We start from the raw sequence: 20,159 nt of genomic DNA on the forward strand, positions 1-20,159 counted from the left end.
CTTAGCGATGTTAATCCATGCAGAAAAAATTGCTGCTAAGCAATAACATCACTAAGCGAAAATAAAAAGCCCATAGAAACGCATTAAAACGTGATTAATGTGTTCCTATGGGCTAAAACCTCACCTTTAAGCGAAGATCCTCCATAGTGCCGCCATTTTCGGTGCCTCTAAAGCGAGGTATCCGTGCCTGAAAACAGCGGGCAGCCATTTTGTTTACCCGGCGGCCATTTTGAAACCACCGATCAGCTGGCCGAAAATGGGGGCTTTGCGATAATCACTTCCCTGCGATCATCAAAAAGCGATTTTCCCCCATAGGAACCATCGCAAAGCGATCGCTTTTGCGATGGCAAAAAGTCCAACTCAAAGTGATTCGTCGCTATACGGAGCGATCGCTATGTGAGGCACCACTCTAGTAGGGTCCAGTCACCAGGATCGCACAAAAACACTGGCGTCTGTTCCAGCAGGAGTGAATTCAGCATTTGCTAAGGAAGTCTTCATACCACAACTCTTCTACCAAAACAAATAAGACCTAACCTGAAAATAAGCCCTAATATGATATTTCAGGAGGCTCGTAATATAAACCCTACCCCCAAAATAAGCCCTAGTTAAGTGAAACCCCACCCTCCAACATTGTGCAGCATTTTGCAGCAACCGGAAGATGACATGACTGTAAAATAAAACATCCCCTGAAAATAAGCCCTAATGTGTTTTTTGGAGCAAAAATTATTATTTTCGGGAAAACACGGTATTAGTAGTGGAAACTACAGCAAGTGCAATGCTCTTATGAATACTTTAAAACAAATTGGCAAATGTACATTCGAGCTAAGGGTCTTATAATCCATACCAGCAGTCTAGATCTGCTCATGTAAAATAGTTAATAAACTGCTAAAGCAGAAGACATGTTGCACTCAAAACAACTGCAGAAAGAATCAAAATAAAATATTATTTCCATTTTAATGGTAATTTCTTTAAATGGCTTTTTGACTCCTCATAACTTAATCCGTATCTACTATGTTCCATATGGGCTTTTCTGATGTGTTCAGCAGTTCAGGCAGATTTTGGACTTGTGTTATGGATATGCTCGTCCAGTTATTTAGTATTTTTGGAAATACTGTATGTACTTTCTCTTATTAATAAAACTATAGCTATTCTGTACCTAAGGATACTAAACAGGAGAGTGTTGAACCATCGTATAAATTAACACATTTATTAGGGAGTAAGTTTGATGGACCAGACTCTCTTACAGATTGTACAGAGGCTTTGTAACATTAAAACCTTATGCTTGATACCAATTTAGAAAAGGTAAAGAAGCCACTGTATCTGATGTAACTTAGTGGGTTGGAACTGAACCTGGAGTCAGGTGTTTGAATTCCCACTGTCTCTCCTGGGCGAAAAGCCAGCTGAGATCCCCCCACATTGTGTGGCTGATGGAGTTATGTCCCCTGCTACCTGTGTGGCCTTGAGCAGCCCGCAAAGTCCAGAGTACCACAGGAAGGAGGGAAGAGTATGCAATTTCTGACTACTTTGTGTCTAGAAAGCAGTCAGAGAATTAGAACAAGTCAGAACTTAATAGCATATTATTATTAGTAGTAATAGTAGTAGTAGTAGTAGTAGTAGTAGTAGTAGTAGTAGTAGCAGCAGCAGCAGCAGCAGCAGCAGCAGCAGCAGCAGCAGCAGCAGCAGTAGTATAATCAGTTGCTCCCTAAAGGGAAAGGATGGACTGAGGGGCCTGAGTTTGTTTCCACCATCCTGATCATTCTAGCCACTAAGACTTCAACACATTCCTACTTATGTAGCACCATCATGCTTTAGCCGATTTATAAAAGTAAGTTAATTTGTCAAATTAGAGGATGGGTGGGCCGATGTGGGTAGCCAAGTGGCATTGGACTGTGACTGTCGCAAACCTTTACCTTCACGTTGATGGCCTGAACTGATGGGAGTTTCATTCCAGCCTCTTTGGAAGGGTCTCACTCTATGCATAAGAGTGTCAGTACAGTGGGGACTGGCACAGACATATATGTGCATAGATTCTTTTGACGAGCAGGACAACCAGAACCAGTTGTCTAGGAACACGCTGGTGCACGATAGCATTCTGTAACATGTTACAGTGTGAACATGCTTATCGGATAAGAACCATAATGTGGTGTTGGGTGCCAGCTGTGTGAAGACCTAAAAGTCCATTGGTTAGTAGCGGCACTGGGATTGGGTAGGTGGCTGCAGGCTTCTTCTTCTTCTTCTTCTTCTTCTTCTTCTTCTTCTTCTTCTTCTTCTTCTTCTTCTTCTTATTATTATTATTATTATTATTATTATTATTATTATTATTATTATTATTATTATTATTATTATTATTATTATTATTATTATTATTATTATTATTATTAAAAATACCAGGCACAGTTAATCAAAACTATTAGAACATTGACTGGTATTATATAACAGATGGAAGTTTTAACAAAAAACCCAAGTATCTGTTAAATATTGGAGCAGTATGTATGCTGTTCCTAGTATTGCTGTTTTTTGTAGCTCTGATGGTGTGATTTCTGAGATCTGCAACTACTTATAGTACTGTGTTAAATTTCTTGATATTGTTTCCAAATCCCCAATGACTATGGGGACCACTGAAGTGTGTTTCATTTTCATTTTATTAGTTTTACCATTCCTTTATTAGTTTTTCCAGTTCTTTATTTTCAACTCTGGCATCCCCTGGAATTGCTATGTCAATGATCCAGACATTTCTTCATTCTATTACTACTATGTCTGGTGTGTTATGTTCAAGGTGTCTATCAGTTTGGATCCAGAAATCCCACAAGATCTTGACTTCCTCATTTTCTGACACCTTCTCTATCTGATGTTCCCATGGGTTTTTGGAGGCTGGCAAGTGTTTTTTTGTTTTGTTTTGCTTTTGCATAATGACTAGTGCACTAGTTTTGCCACTCTATCATGTCTAATTTTTTGATCGTTTGTGCAATCTTTGGGCATTTGTAGATGAGGTGTGACACAGTTTCATTTTTCTCGGTAGAGTCGACATTTGCTATTAGCACTAACTGGATCTTAGCTTTCATCACATTGGTTTGGAGTGCTTGTTCTTGTGCAGCAAAAATCAAGCCTTCAGTTTCTTTCTTAAGGGTTCCCAGTTTTAGCCATGCCCATGTTGAATTATGATCATGCTTTCCATCAATATTTCTCAAGTGTTGTCCAAGTAGTGGTTTATTTTTCCAACTGTTTAATTTATTTTCAAATTGTTGTTTCTTATACTGAGGCTTTGTTTCTATTTTTTTCAAAATATTCTCCATTTTCACTTGTCTTAAATAATTTTGTTTTCTACTTGTACTAATATCATCAGTTAGGCTTCTTTTCCCCTCCTCTACTACCTGGTGTATTTGCAGTAATCCATAGCCTCCTATTTTTTGTTATAAATATAATCTGTCCACATCACTTTTTGTATGTAGCACACGATGCATGTTCATTAGTTTCTGTGTTTTCTGATCCAATTATTCTAATTCATTTTGGATCCAATCTATTATTCACACTGGGTGTCTAATTACTGGAACTGCCCATGTGTTTATGGCTTTGATTGTATTTCCCCCCTTTAATTTTGATTTTAAGATTTTCTGCAGCCTTTTGATGTTTTCCCTTTCTGTCATTTCTTTAACTTGTGTGCATGATGTTATCTGCTTCTAGTATTCCAAGGTATTTATAACTTTCAACATTTAATAGTGATTTTATAATATTGCCATTTTTAGCTCTCTTCCATCTAGTTTTTGGATCTTGCCGTCATTTGAATATCTTCACTAAATATTTGCACTGTGTTTAGCAGTGATTCTATCTCCGTGGAACTTTTTGCATATAGTTTTAGCTCATCCATGTGATTGATTTTTGATGATTGATTTTTCCTGCTTGTTCTGAAATATAATAGCCCAATCCAGTTTTATTTAAAATTACAGTGGTGCCTCGCATTACGATGTTAATTCGTTCCAGCGAAATCGCTGTAGAACGAAAACATCATAAAGTGATTTTTAAAAGCCCATAGAAAGGCATTCAAACCCGATTAATGCATTCCTATGGGCTTGAAACTCACCGTCCAGCGAAGATCCTCCATAGCGCAGCCATTTTCGCTGCCCGTGCAGCGAGGAATCCGTCCCAGAAAACAGCAGGCAGCCATTTTTTTAAACCCAGTGGCCATTTTGAAATCGCCGATCAGCTGTGCAAAAATCATCATTTTGTGATGATCGGTTAGCGAAGCAGGGAACCGATCATCGCAAAGCAAAAAAAACCCATAGGAAGTTATGTGATTTCGTCGTAAAACGAAGCGCTCGTCTTGCGAGGCACCACTGTATTGTCATGGGCATTAGTGAGATGTTAAACAGTAGTGGTGACAAAGAACCCCCTGTGACAGACCCAGACCAACTGGGATATGCCACAGTTTCACCAAGCTGCCACCAACCATTCCCTATAAGAAGTCACACAGACCAGGGATGGATTTTTAAACAAATAAAGGAATAAGGTTTATTTAAACAACACACAGGGAAAATAAAATGATTAAGTGAATAGGATACAGTAACGTGGCTTAGTCTCAATCATACATACACACAGTTTGGTTCACACAGAACACTTAACTTGAAGCACAGACCCTGAACCTATCAGTTCTGGCTAACCATACAGACACCTGAACCTATCAGGTTGGTACTGACTGACACACAGTAGTACCCTGTCTGACACACAGACTCCCCACTCAAGCTTCTTCTCTCAGCTCTTCTCCAGCTTCTCCTTCAGCTTCTCATATATATACAGTACAGCCCCTCCTCCTGATGTCCCGCCTTCCACTCCCCATAGGATGGAACTTTCCCTCCAAACCCATGACAGACAGGTAACATCAGTGCTGTATGTAACACCCCCTTGAAATTTTCCTCCTTTGATGCTAACTTCCCCAATTTCTTCACGATAGGCCATTAAGGCAGTTTTCCATGTTTTCCATATTTTTCTTGAGGAACTTCTGAATATTTTAACTTATCCCAAAAATTTTAGGCAGGTGTTAATCCAGGTGTGTGGCAATGACTCAAATGTCTATCTAAGTCATGTTAAGATTTGGGGTGGTTTTTTTGTTTGTCTTTTTGCATTCTTTATTATGATTTTATCAACAAGCAGCTGATTTTTTTGTGCCTCTTGACTTTTTAAAGTTCCCTTTCTGCTCAGTTGAGTATAGGGAATTTTCAATTAAATAATTATATATTGCAAGTACTCGTATAAGGAGTTTGAACATCATTGGAAAACATGTAATTGGTCAATGATTACTGGGTTCATGGAGGGGTTATTGTTGTTGTTATTTAATTATTATACTAACAGCAGGAAGAATGTGTACTGTGGCAAGTGAAAAAAAGAAAACATTGCACCTTCCATTTCAAAATGGCTTTTGGATGTTTCAATTCCAGGGGAACTGCATACTTGCATTGAATAGACCACAGCTGCATGCCTATGCAGGAAGAGGGACTTCATGTGTAATATATTAGAAGAACAAAATTCTGGATTGCCTTTTTATATCTTTTTCACTGCATTTCTTGTCATTGTGTTTTTAAAAAGCTTTCTAATTAGAAAGTGAAAAAAAAACCCCACTACGTACTTTTCTTTTCAATAAATGTCTAGTTTCTCTCCACACTTCTTGCAGAGCCTGTGTTTATTGGTGCCTATGCCATTTCTGACACTTACAACCATGATGATGATAAAGTATACTTCTTTTTCCGGGAGACTGCTGTGGAAGCTGGGCAGTGGGAGAAAAGGCGCGTCCATGCCCGAGTGGCCCGGGTTTGCAAGGTCAGTTTGAGGCCTCCAGCTTAGGTTCAGAGGATGCACCTCCTCAGCACAGCCCCTATAAACATGAGTGCTTAGTGATCCAAATGCTTTTGTCCTGCTGTTACTCAAGATTGTCACTCCTTAATTCACATTGCTGAGAATGGTTCTGGGTGTCAGGAGACATTTGCTTCCAGCTCTGTTACATCTAGTCCATCAGTGATGATGATGATGATTAACTGTGCCAGCTAGGCAGGACTGCTGTGAGTTTCAAGAAAGGCCATTTCTCACTGTGACCATGATAAGAGTGGTTCCAGTCAAAGCAGGAGCTTAGGACACAAACAAGATTCATGCTGGAGATGATGCCTGACTGCCTCCTGTTTGTGACTGGCAGAATGATGTCGGCGGGAAGCACAGCCTCATCAACCGGTGGAGCACATTCCTGAAAGCCCGGCTGGTCTGCTCAATCCCAGGTCTACAGGGCACTGAAACACACTTTGATCAGCTGGGTAAGTTTGCAGTGTCCTGGACTCCTTCCCGTGAAAGTCCAGCCATTTGGTTAGCGATTGTGGTTCTGCATTGCCTTTAACCCCCTTCTCAGCCACAAGTAGGCTGTGAATCTTCCCTAATTAGGAGAGAGGCTATGTCATTGTATGAATGTATCTACGTATAAATATGTGGTGTCAGTGCTACACATGTTTTTGCTGTTGTGGTGGATGAATTGTGATGACCTTTCGCCTTAAGCAATAAAGCATCATTTGTTTGTACATTAATTTGTTTGATCTTCCCTAGCAACCCTTTCCAGAGTTTCCAAGGTATAGAGGATAGGCATAGAGTACTCAGAACCAGTCTCTTCTGAGGGTGCCCTTGGACAATGCAACTCACCTAAGGCTGGTTCTTTCCCTAGAAGGGCTTTTGCTCCATTTCTTTTTCGCCAGTACATAGGATACATTATGGCCAAATAATCTAAAGCAGCAGACTTATGCTTTCTGCTTGCTCTCCTCTGGGTGTCCTGACCTTCAAATGAGTTCAAATCCCATTTAACACTACTGTGATAATAACCTTTCTATCAAGCTTAATAATCATCATCATCCTCTTAGAACTTCAGAGCTGGAAGGGACCCTATGGATCATCGAGTCTAGTCCTTGTCAAGAAGGCACAGAGGGCAATTGAACTCCCAACCTCTGCCTCCGCAGCCAGAGACCTAAACCGCTGAGCTTTATGTCAGGCTTTAATGTGCTCTTCCTAGTTCCTTCCACCTGGCTGCATCTAAACAGGTGCTACACAAACAGTTTAGCTGGCATTTATGGAGCAGAAAGGAGGTGTGGGTGGATGGATACAGAAATCATTATAAACAGACCTTTCCCTTGAATTTGTCCTATGATGCCAGGTGTGGCGTCCGCCCATGTCATGAATATTCATGTGATATCTGCATAGACCAATGGGAGTGCTGGAGGGGCAGAGTCACGAGATATAAGAGACTCCGCAGGAGTGGAGGAGATGGAGAAATTAGTTGAGGGGCTTGAGGATAATTGAGAGTTTAGAGAGAGTTGAAGGGTTTTGGGAGTTTGGACGGGAGAGTGGTGGTTGAGAGTGGATGGAGGAGGATGTTTGTTTAAGAGTTAACAACATTGCTTGTTTTGTCAACATCTGTAACAACAAACAATTTCTATTTGGTTCTTTTAAAAATGACACATGGCCTGGACCTCTGTCATTAATGAGAGATAATGTTGATGTAATCAACTGGTGGCCGCTAAAAGACACGTAGTGTGAGCTCTTAGTTTGGTGAAACAAGGAGGGGCCACGTGGGGATCGTGACACGAGGCATGGGCCTCAGTGCGGGTTTCCCCCTCTCTCTTTCCAGAGGATATCTTCCTCCTCCACACCCGTAATGCACAGGATCCGCTGGTATATGGTCTCTTCACAGTGTCCAGGTGAGTGCAACTGAAAATAATGCACATGACTAAGGAAAATGATCAGCATTCATATAGGGGGTGGCTGTGTTGGAAAACAATGCAAGGGACTTAAACACTGTGCTTGTGCACAGAGCTGCAGCCCTTATTCAATCAACACCCTGTGACTCTGATTAGGAAGACTGAAACAGTACTCCAGGTAGTACAGCGGCTTTCAGAGTGGTAGCTGTGTTAATACGTTTTCAGTATATAAAGAGGAAGTGAACCACCTCCATAAGTCTTGGAGGGGGTTGCACATGCTCTCAGAAACCAATGTGTGTACTTGGTTCCCCAAAACTTTTTCTTATAAAATTTTCAATCTGGAAAAACATAAATTTCCAATCTGGCCAACACATAAATTTTCAATCTGGCCAACATAAATTTAAACATTTAAAATCAATTTAAAAATCTGGGGGGTATGGGGACCCCAAGAATGCTGGGGGCCCTCAAAACAGTGGAACTGTTCCAAGAGGTAAAAAGGAGGGTTAATGAACCACTTTTCCAACTTAAAATTAGGAAAAATGGAATCAGGGTTGCTGAAAGGCCCAAGTATTGGAGGCCACATTTGAGAGGGGCCATGCTTTTTATTGCCCAGCCCTGATGTAAACAAACCAACCCCCCCACCAAATCTTTTATTGCCTTGAAGAATTACAGATTTATTTTAATGGGAGCTTGTATGAATTACACAACAATTCCTTCAAACAAACGGAATCTTTCTGATACATTTCAACACCAATGAAATTGTCTTTCCCAGTCTAAATATTCCAAGTCCTCTTGGCCATGCAAAGATGCTGCGAATGTAGTGCAGCTGATTTGGAGAGCATCATATTGAGGAAGGCTACCCTGTGCTAAAGGGACGTGGTGGCACTGCGGGCTAAACCGCAGAAGCCTGTGCTGCAGGGTCAGAAGACCAAGCGGTCGTAAGATCGAATCCACGCGACGGAGTGAGCGCCCGTCGCTTATCCCAGCTCCCGCCAACCTAGCGGTTCGAAAGCATGCAAATGCAAGTAGATAAATAGGGACCACTTCGGTGGGAAGGTAACAGCGTTCCGTGTCTAAGTCGCACTGGCCATGTGACCATGGAAGATTGTCTTCGGACAAACGCTGGCTCTATGGCTTGGAAACGGGGATGAGCACCGCCCCCTAGAGTCGAACACGACTGGACAAAAATTGTCAAGGGGAACCTTTACCTTTACCTTTTACCCTGTGCTAAGGCACTCCTTCCCTGGTGGAGAAGGAGCAGGGTTTTTTACTTCATAACAAAGCAAAGATTGGAAAGAGTTCAGGATTAACATGCGAGAAAGCTGGTTATGATGAAGCTTTACTCCTGTAAAAAAATGGATGGATGAGGGAATAATGACAACAGAACATTTTTAAAAGAAGAAGATTGTATAAGGGCTGCAGTTATTTATCCTGTCGTTTGGTCCACTGCAGGGATGGGCTTGTTTATTCCTTTTTCTGGCAATCACAGGTAGTTGCTGAGTGAATCAGCCCATCTCCAGAGCATTCCTACCCACACTTTTTCTGAGGCTCTTTCACCGGCTATTACTTTTTTGGTGTAGGTAGGATTACTCCATTTTGGTTCGTTTTCCATATGTGTGATCACTAGAAATGAACCCAAGTGGAGCGTATGGTTTTAAATTTGCCTTTCTCTTTCAGTCCCCATATTGCTAAGTAGCTTTAAGAAGACAGAATCACTTTATGATATTGGGAAATTAAACTTTTTCTCTGCTCCATGGAGGGGCAGGGGAAGTAAAACTTTTTTTAACTGTTAGGACAGCACTGATGCATTGCCTCAGTTTGCAACATTCTTATCAGAAGCAGGAGGATGAGAAGGGGGCAAGGAGAGAGAGTTTTTTTTTCCAGGAGCCAGGCCAAATAGGGTTGCTTCATCGAGGTGCCTTATGCCATTTGGATACAAAGATATTGCACTAAATGGCATACTGGACTTCTACCCAAACTTAGCGACACTATTTGTCCAGCACCAGTCTGCTCCGAAGAAGAGAAGCCCTACGAGTGTAAATGTGTGGAACTTCAGTCTTTTGGAACCAAGCTTTTTTCATGCAACTGACTCTAGACAATCAGTAGGTTTATTTTCTAAAGCTGAAACTTTTCAAAGTCATATATTAGTAAAAACAAACAATATCTCTTTGTAGTGCTGATTCATGCATTCAGTCTCAGCAGCATTTCTAGATGTCAGCAGAGATTCTCATATTTGCCACTTGGTCCTGCTGCTTACCTGACTCTTTTTTTCCCTAGTGGTATTTTTAGTGGTTCTGCAGTGTGCATTTATTCTCTGGCAGCCATTCGGGCTGCTTTCAATGGGCCCTTTGCACATAAGGAAGGCTTGGACTACCAGTGGGTGGAATACAAGGAACGGATCCCCTACCCCCGCCCTGGAACGGTCAGTGTCTCCAACACAAAGGTCTTCATTCACTCTTCTCTCTGACTGCCACACAGGCAATTTTGACAGTAGAAGATGGTTAATGCTGCCCACTGGTATGCCAGAGTGATAGGCGACCTGCTTTAATGATATTAATATTAATGATACTAATGATAATAACCAGAGCAGGTCAGAGTGGAGCAGAGCACAAGATCAGAGAACAACTCCAGCACTGTTCTGTTCTATTGGATGTTCTGGGCTGCAGCTCTTGACTTGTGCATCACCAATGAATGCAGTATGTGATCCCACACATGCCAACTTCCTGCAGGGGAAGCCAGAGGTGCCTAGAATTGGTTCAAAGAGGCATGCAAACCTCTCCCAGCAACTTCCCCCTTTAGTAAGCTGTAGGCTTCACAGTGGGACATGTCGGGGGGGGGGTGTCCTGCTGTGACTTGAAGTCCTAAGAATTATTTGCTCCCATGGGCAGCAAAAACCTATGTGAGACACTGTTCCTCACTGTTTCCTTTTCTGCCCTCAGCCTTCTTGGTGTATCAAATGCCATAGGTAGCTCTTAAGCACTAATCCCATGCAAAAACCACCAGGCCATTATGAGGGAACTACAAGACAGTCATAGAGAGCCAGTATGGTCTAGCAGATAGAGTGTCAGTCTAGAACTCGGGAGACTTGGATCCAAATCCCCACTTGGTTGTGAAAACTCCATAGAAAATGACAATAGTAAAACTTGCCTTTAACATCTCACATACTTTGAAAACCCTGCTTGAATTTCCAGTAATCCTTTTGAGTTATTGTGATGCATTCTATGAGGGGCTAACAGTTCAGAAACCTCATCTGGTGAAAATTACTGCAGCTAGACTGCCGACTGGTGCTGGCTACAGAGAGCACACAACTTCCCTGATACAATAGCTTCAGTTGCTGCTAGTCTGTTTCCAAGACCATATTAGTAAAAGCATGACCTATGGCTATGTCCCACGAACCCTGTATGGCTTGGGTTCAGGTAATCGGATGGATTGTATCTCCCCATATAACCCCCTTGGGATCTTAAGATCTTCTGGGAAGGTCCTGCTCACAGTTCTGTCTCGTTTACAAATGCATTTGATGGGAGCCTGAAAGATGGTCTTCTCAATGGCTACTGCCAGATTATAAAATGCCACCCTTCCCATGAGGCTAAGAGGGCCTCCTCTTGTCTCCCCTTTTGGAAACGAATGAACTCTTCCTCTTTGGGAAGACTTCTGACATAGCTAGATGCCTTATGCTTTATGTTTTATATCATTTTAATGGCTTTTAAAGGTTTTTACATTTTAAAAACTACTTTTAGATGTGTGTTTTGATGCTTAATAGCTTTTTAATGGTGGCTAAATAGCTTTTTTTAAATGGTGGTAAAGACTTTTAATTTTGTTTTAATTCCTGGTTTGTTTTAACAATGTTTTGAGCTACTTTGGATCCCTTCAACAAAGAAATAAACAAACAAACCAACAGAAAGCAATTGGGCAGCACATGACAATCGCAGAGACAGTCAAATCTGGGGAAAAGACAGGTTACTTACCTGTAACCATGGTTCTTCGAGTGGACCTCTGTGAATTCAATTTGTCTGCCGGGCACGAGAGTTATACAGGAATAAGATACCCGTGATGGACAGAGGGGAGGATGGGTGGGTAATGTGAATTCACAGATGTCCACTCAAAGAACCATGGTTACAGGTAAGTAACCTGTCTTTCTTCTTCATGGCCTCTGTGAATGCACACATAAGGGTGACTGGCAAGCTTAAGTTATTGGCAGGTGGGACGTCACGGTAGGAAGGATGACAACACATTTCTGCCAAATCCAGTGTTATCGCGTGTTCCTACGTGTCGGCAGTAGTACTCCGTAAAGGTAGATGGCATAGATCATATTGCTGCACGGTAGATGTCGAGAATCTCGATTCTACTCTTGATACACTGGAGGTAGACAGTGCTCTGTGGAGTGAGCCTAAAGCTGATTAGACAGTGACTGGTCTGACCGCTGGTAAGCCATAGATACAGTCTGGGCCATCGATCTAGAGATGGATAGAATGAAACTGTACTTTCAAAATGAGAAGAATGAAAGCATAAAAAGAGCCTGTCATCTGTTCAGAAGCTCTGGTAGTGTCCAAATAAATGCTGGTAAGTGTCATCAATATTGTGGAGCATGTGCTCTAGAGGAGATGATGGTGATCTGAAGAATTATGGTAAGAAGAAGCATAGATAAACATGAAAACTAGTCGAATAGGTTAGGAATGAGACATTAAAGTATGAAGTCACTTTATCAGGAAAATTGAATAACAGGTGAATCGGATCACAATCTGACTACTTCGCATGTTCCCTTGACAGATATGACAGCCACTAGGAAGGCTGTTTGAAGTAAGTAATTTTGCATTTGAATAGAAAATGGGCTCGAATGGAGGGCACATGAGTGAATTTAGAATTTATAGACCATTGAGGAACAAAGCGTTGTTCCTCAATGGTACTGAGTCCTCTGAGTGGTACTAAGTCCTCTGAGAAGATGTGAGACCATAGAGTGAGACAAAAGTTATACTGGACCAGAATCATCTGGTTAATGGGCAGCAGTAGCAGATATATAACATTTTAAAGTATAAGTAGAACGGCCAAGTAGGCAACAGTTTCAAAGAAAGTTGGTAAGGTAATTCTTTGCTGCAGTATATTTAATAAAGATCTCATTTATTTACGCATAGACATCAAGTTGATGGTTTTCGAGCTCAATTGAGCACTGATGTCAAAGTGGGAGTATTTGCCAGGTTGTCAAGTTCATGGAGGATACATTCAGATGGTAGACCATCCTTCCCTCCAAAGTTAGGAGGTGAGGAACTAGAGGAAACTGACATGTGTCTGTCTATATCAATCTGAGACAAGCAAACTAGGACTACCTTGGTCACTATGGAGGTATTTGGACCGCGTTCGATTAGGAATGATGGTGATGGAAGACTGCCCGTAGAATAAAGGGTATCGGAGGGAAGAGTCATGGCAGATTCCCTGTCCACTACCATATGAACATGTCTCCAACGGTGTTTTTGTCCACACCTGCACAGGAACAATAAAACCTGTAGTCGGCGTACAGACCAGCAAATACATCATTGGTCAGTACTTCCCAATGGTGACAGAACTGAACTTGTAGTTACTTGGATTAGGGATCCTCCACTTGGTTGGACAGCAAAAGATATCACTATTGGACTGGTTCAAGGCTGAGTCTGGCTTGCTGTAGCACTGAAGCCGTGGAGGTCATGAATTTGGGGAGATTTTTTCCAACGAATGTTCTGTACCTTGTGAAAGACCTTGCAGATGTTGAAAAATCGAATGGTAGTGAAAACTAGGAATTACTGATTAGATGAGATGATAGTGTTGAGGGTGGAATCTGAAACTTATAGTAGAATACACGTAAAAAGATTTCTGAGATCAAACATGGGACGGATGCCTCAGTCCTTTCTATGTATATAATAGTACAGAAGTAGAAGCCATTGCATAAGCCAGATGTAGGAACTTGGATTATGACATGTTTGTCCAGGAGGCAGAGGTCTTTTCCTGGAGGATACAGAAAAAAGAGAGTAAGTCTAACGCTACTCAAAGAGAACCAAGAGAATTATATAATGTAACCTTGAGAGATGTGGTGACATTCTTGTATGAACCGAAATGTCTGGGAGGCTGAAACTCCAGATACGGTTGAAAGAACTATGGGTAGAACTGAGAGAGGGGTGAAAAGGCCGTCAGTCTGTATATAATTTAGCTGTTTTCTTCTTCTGTGTAAAAAGAATTCTAGTGTCACCAGACATTCAATTCTGTCCTTTGTGTCCTTTGTAACTAGGTGAGCCTTCTATAGATACTGAGGATGCGACAGTAGTTGAAGCTCTTTGCGTATCCAGCAGCAATCCTGTGTTGCTTTGCTAGAGTCGTGGTCTCAGAGTGAGAATTTATAAGCTCTGTTTTAATGGAATCCAAGAGAGGTAGAATCTTAGACCATAATTGCTCTAGGTAGGTGCCTATCGTGACTGATAGATGGCCCCATGGAGAAGTGATTGAAGGGAATAAGTCTCCCTGCTCAAGACATCACTGTTTCCATATTCTTATTAGTAGGATTCAGGGAAATCATTTCTTGCTTTGGATAATTTTGTTCTACGATGATTGAAATGGGACTGGTGTCATCCCAAAATTTCTATATCATTTCCTCATATCTTGTACCTGTTATACATTCTTCCTAGATCTTTAAATAGGAGGTGACTTGGTGCAAGCATCCTTTATTAGCTTCAGAATAGTTAGTGTAAATGCTCAGCTAAGTGATGGATGGGGTCTGGAAAAGGCGGTTCCTCCATTTCCAACCGAAGGGATGCAGTCAACCGAGAGTGAGCTGTGCAAATGAAAAGAAGCACACTGAAGGTAACAGAGGATGATAATGGGTCGCATCATGTTGAAAGGAGATTCGTTCGAGGAGTGAGGTCCGAGTTTATGCTCAGAATTGGCAGATGTCTGATTCAAAGCCAGGACCGGTCGTGCTCGATCATAATGGGCTTCAACACGAGATGGATAGGAATTTGGGAAGCATCTTTTCCTGCCTAAGTGTAGGTATGGTAGAGAAAAAACAAAGACAAAAATCTTCTCCATGTTGAGGTCGATCCTAATGGATTCAACCTAAAATGGATTGGCATATGGAAATCATCCTTCCATGCTGAAGTGTTAATATGATGGAGAAATGGGAACTTTAGCTGATCCTTGTCTAGCCCAAGAGAATAGGCTTTGAGAGGCATTGTTCCATGCCTAAGCGTTGACGTCCAGGGAAGGCGGAAATATTTGTCTTGTCCATGTCAGGCCCGTCCTAACGGGCTTGACGAGAAATGAACCAACATATGAGAAGCATTTTTCCATGCTAAGGTATTGATATGCCAGAGAAAAGGAAGGATTCAGCCTGTCTATGTCAATCCCGATCAAATGGGCTTCGATGTGAGAAGACCCTGAACAAGGGAAGGATTCTTCCATGCTGAAGTGCTGAAATGCTTGCCCATGTCGAGCCCGATCACAGGGAGTTTTGACATGAGATGAAACGGCATATGAGAAGTAGAGCTCCATGCCGAAGTGTAGCTTGTCCATGTCGAGCCCGAGCAGAACGGGCTTTGATATAAGATGGAACGGCATATGAGAAGTATAGCGCCATGCCGAAGTGTAGCTTATCCATGTTGAGCCTGACCAGAATGGGCTTCGATATGAGATGGACTGGCACATGAGAAGTATAGTACCATGTCGGAGTGTAGTTTGTCAATGTCGAGCCCAACCAACCAAAATGGGCTTTGATATGAGTTGGACCGGCATATGCGAAGTATAACTCCATGCCGAAGTGTAGTTTGTCCATGTCGAGCCCGATCAGAATGAGCTGTGATATGAGATGGACCGGCATATGAGAAATATTACTCCATGCAGAGTGTAGTGTCCATGTCGAGCCCGATCAGAATGGGTCTTGATACAAGATGGGCCATCATATGAGGAGTATGGCTCCATGCCGAAGTGTAATTTGTCCATGTCGAGCTTTGATATGAATGGGCTTTGATATGAGATGGATCAGCCTGTGCGCTGAGGAGTTGATATGCTGGAGACCAAACAGAAGTGTTTAGGTTGTCCCTGTCGAGCTCGATGTGGTGAGGGACGCCCCTGTTTTTCCTTGTTCCTCATGAGATGAAAGAAGAGCCTCGAGCTCGAAATCTGGACTGTCAAATGCCCACCCTAATATAGGGCTAAAAAGGCACGGGCAGACTGGACAGTAGCGCAGTCACTTAATGGCCAGTTGGAAGAGAGAGGCTACCGGGCAATCCTGGAGTCTGTGCAGGTGGAGCATGCACATTATCTCTTTCAGTGGCAGCTTCGCCAGTTTCCATCAATGATTCACAAGTCTCTCTCAATGATTGCTCATAGAGAGGCTTAAATCGTGGTGGTGAGACATGCCTCCTTTTCACTCTCCTTTCCTCATGAGATAGAGGAAGAGACTTGAGCTCCAACTCTGGAATGTCAAATGCCCGCCCTCATGTAGGGCTAAAAAGGGCCATGGCCGGATTGGACGGTAGCGCAATCACTGAATGGCCAGTTGGAGGAGAGAGGCTACCAGGCAATCCCGGAGTCTGTGGAGGTAGAGCTGGCACATCGTGTCTTCAGAGGCAAATTTGCTAGCCTCCATCGAGGATTCCTCTGTTGATGTAGACTTAGATTTTAAGGACTCCTTGGCATTGTCGGGTCCCCTTCTGAATCGAGGGGAAGCTATGTGAGAGGAAACTGGGACTGTCACTCGATCTATTTTTCAGGTGACTAGACAGTGGTTAGACAGCTGAAGTAGCCAGTAAAGGCAAACGTGTACAAGGAGATCCGTGCGGGATGCTCCTATCTGGGTAAGATGTAGCTTACTCAGGCAGAAAATCATTAATGTGCCCGAGAGTCAAAAAGAGGAGGCCGAAAAAGTAAACGGTTGAAGTGTGGGGGAGAGGGTAAGCCAAACGGCTGGCAAGCAAAAATGAAAACAACTCACGGGGGATAGTAGATTAGATAATTGAGAAGGGAAAGTTATCCAATTTAGAGGGAAGTGATCAATAAGCTAAGGGAAAAACCCTGCGGAAATAGCTCTAGTTCTCTGTAGAACTTTACAGCACAGCGGAAAAAAGGAACAGAGGGGAATCTTGGGTGGGAGGAGCATATGCCTCATGGGGGATCATCCCATGAAATTGTTACTTTTAGCTCTAGAATACTCTGAGAATGTTAGCACAGGCGCAGACTTAACCCTTATGTGTGCATTCACAGAGGCCACGAAGAAGAAGCTTAGGTTTATGATGCCGTGCTCGTTTCCTGCCAAGCTACTCCTTCTGCAAGCAGTCCAAGAGCCCCTGTTTTATGTCACACATGACAGTGTGTGAAAATGCATGGCACAAATACCTGTTCTCTCAGGTTCCCCACCACTCTCGGTCATCTTGCTACTACAGAATCGGAAGTTGTTTCTTTGGGTGGGACTTGAATGCTGATTTTCTTGCTCCTCTCCCTCTTTCTTTGTCCATCATTCTTTCTGCCAGTGCCCCAGTGAAACATACGACCCTCTCCTCCAGTCAACAAAAGACTTTCCTGATGAAGTGATCAGCTTCATGCGTACCCACCATCTGATGTGGGATCCCGTTTATCCACTCTATGGGAGACCAATCCTGATAAGAGCCAATGTGCCCTTCCAGATTCATCGGCTGTTGGTGGACAGAGTGGAGACTGAGGCTGGACAGGTTGATGTCCTCTTCCTTGGAACAGGTAAATGGTCCTACTCAAAGAAGCCCCAATCTCCATGAGACTCTGCACTCAAAGGCTCTTATTTTTGTGCTTCTTTCATCAGCTAAGTGAGCACAGGAACGTGAAGGTTGGCATTGTCACAGCAATTTCTACACACTCCTCACAGTCCTTGATGTTAAGATTTGTAACATTTAAGGAGCCTGAAGAAGCCAATGCTAGGAACTGAATTTTCTCAGTTATAGCTCATTCCCTCTGGGAACAAGCATCTTACAAAGGTTCGCTAGGCGCCATCCTCCTCTGGTTTTAGGAAGCTCATTAAGACCGAATTATATAAAGCTGCCTTGTACTAGTGTGAAAATTGTCCTAAGAGATTCAAATGGGTTTTAATTTGTGTATTTTTATTTAAAGGTAGTTTCAGCTAGCAACAGGATTTTATTGTATTTATTATATCATGTTTTAGGGTGCAATTTACAGTATATAGTACATATATTGTGAACCATCCAGAGAGTGGCAACACTAATGGCTCAATATTGAAATAATAAATAAAACAAAATGACAACAGCTGCATGGAGAAAAAGAGGCTGAAGGCTGCAGCCAAAGCCTGGTTTCAAGGAAATGAAAGCTGAGAAAGTCACAGGTTTTGATGCCAAGCAAACAGATGTAGGATGTTCTGGGCAACCACAAAACCGAAAGGGGGGATATTTTAAACTGTTGTATCTTATTCTATTTACTAGTTAGATCAGGGTGGAAAACATACAGCCCTGAGTACCCCTGAAACCTCTCCCCCCCAATCTTCCCCCAATTATTTGGCTGCAAAAATGCCCTCTTGAGAGTGTGAGGAAAAATGATGCCATGGCTTCTGGACCACCAAATCCCACAGTCACCTCACACCAACCACCCCCATCCCCCCAAAAATGTTATTTTATTTTTTGAAAGTATTTTTGGTTACTAAAGGATTCTATGTGCATTTTCACTTTATTACTTTCATTTGGGGGGGGAATATTTGGAACGGGGTATGGGATGTTGGCAGCGGGAGCAGCCCTCCAAGGTCAAGGAGTGGGCCTTTGTGTCCCCTGGAGCTCAGGAGGTTGCCCACCCTTGGGTTAGATGCATAAATTGCTCCTTCCATGGAGCAGGCATTGCAGATGGATATTGTATGCTAAAAGCATGACCATTCCTCCAGTCATTAGCCAAGGACTTTCCTAATGGTGTTCTCAGCATCTGCTGTGTTGCTCTGCAACCTTTTGCCCAGCACTCACAATCATGTCTTCTGCTAAATCCTTCAGGCTTCCTTGGTCCTCTGAATTTAGCTGCAGTCCTTACAATTGTTGGGTGTGTTTGTGTGCAAGACATTTTGGGGTGGCTTGATCTGGAATGAACAATTAAGACTCATTAACTTTACAAAAGACCTACTCCTGGAGGAGATGAGAATGGATAGAACTGGTTTGTTGCTGTGGGTCAACATAGGTACCTGTGAGTTTTGGGCTTTATGTGGGGCTAGGAGGACTGCCAAGGTGAGCACCTGTTTTTAAACTTTCTTCTCCTCAACCACTTTTGTTCCTAGTGGGTGCTGTTTCTAGTCCCCAGAGACCCACCAGGAGAAAAATAGCTGGGGAGAAGTGATCACAGAGGGAGGGACTAAGCTGTCCCTGCCATCTATGCCACAATCTCTCTCCTCCATCTTACCATAAACGTTTTACTGGGAATTGGCAGTAACATAACCCTGACTGGCATGCCGGTTACCTAGCCGTGGCATCTAGCTTGTCTCAAAATGTGAATCTGTCAGTGTGGATTTGTTGCATTCAGCCAAACTAGTGCTGGGGTTCTGCTTATTTGTGTGAGTATAACTGGAACTAAGAAGTGGCCTTTCTCATGCCTAATTGAGACATTTATCTTGCCACTAAAAATCGAAGTATTGAAGGATGCTGGCTCTAGGTCTATTAAAAAGTAAAAGCATATTCCTGAAACAACAGGATGTCATTTTGGACAGAGATTACTGAAGACTCCAGTCCAGTGCTTTGCAGCTGTCAAATCAGTGTTACAAAGGCTTAAAAAGGAGGATGAATATAACAAAGCAAGTATCTTAATACCAATATATAAATATGTTTGATGAGTTCCCATCTTCACACAGCTTTTTTTAATCATTACATCCCAAGAAAGATAACAATGAGAAAAAAATTCAGTAAAGGACAAAAACATTGTTGTGACTATGGAATAGCTTCTGCATATGTTTTTGGTGAGGGCATTGATGCAGCGCCTCCAAAATTCTACAGTTTTGAGTGCCGAAGAGTTAAAATAGTTTTAAATTGATTTCTGAGAACTTTGTGCACCAAAGCCTTAATAAGAAGCTAGGGAGAGCCAGAATCATTGAGGAAATTTCCCTTTCAAGCAGGGGTCACCTCTGCTCTACAATTTTGTGTCACTCATATATATAAATTAGAAGACATAGTGTAGGAAAGATAAGAGATCGCCCTTCGCCCTTGTTTAATCCAGAGCTGCGATCAATGAAGCAAAATAGAAGGCTAGAGCGCACATGGAGGCGGAAACCGATGGAAAATAAATAGCTGCCAGGATCGCGACTAATCTCTACCAATCTAAGATGAAGGCTGCTAGTCGATCTTACTTCGCTGTCCAGATAAGTGAAGCTTCCAATCAGCAGGCGGAAATTTTCTGTATAGTTCGCGATCTATCCGGAGTTGGTCATAGTGATTGGTCTCCCACTAGCATCTCACCTGACCAATTTGCAGCCTTTCT

At 42.5% G+C, this 20,159-nt stretch overlaps 1 protein-coding gene across 4 annotated transcripts in view; it reads left to right on the forward strand.

Annotated features, from left to right (window-relative positions):
• The window catches only part of LOC110076425 (semaphorin-3D), a 78,657-nt gene that overhangs the window by 44,109 nt on the left and 14,389 nt on the right, over positions 1–20,159 (forward strand). For all 4 annotated transcript variants that reach the window (XM_072989798.2, XM_020788539.3, XM_072989799.2 and 1 more), the window contains 5 exons: positions 5,663–5,808; positions 6,179–6,293; positions 7,649–7,718; positions 9,996–10,140; positions 17,204–17,426. In XM_072989798.2, the coding sequence (XP_072845899.2) occupies positions 5,663–5,808; positions 6,179–6,293; positions 7,649–7,718; positions 9,996–10,140; positions 17,204–17,426 (699 nt within the window). The remainder of the gene's footprint in view (positions 1–5,662; positions 5,809–6,178; positions 6,294–7,648; positions 7,719–9,995; positions 10,141–17,203; positions 17,427–20,159) is intronic.

The sequence above is a fragment of the Pogona vitticeps genome, chromosome 2 (assembly GCF_051106095.1).
Source record: "Pogona vitticeps strain Pit_001003342236 chromosome 2, PviZW2.1, whole genome shotgun sequence".
Classification (NCBI taxonomy): Eukaryota; Metazoa; Chordata; class Lepidosauria; order Squamata; family Agamidae; genus Pogona; species Pogona vitticeps.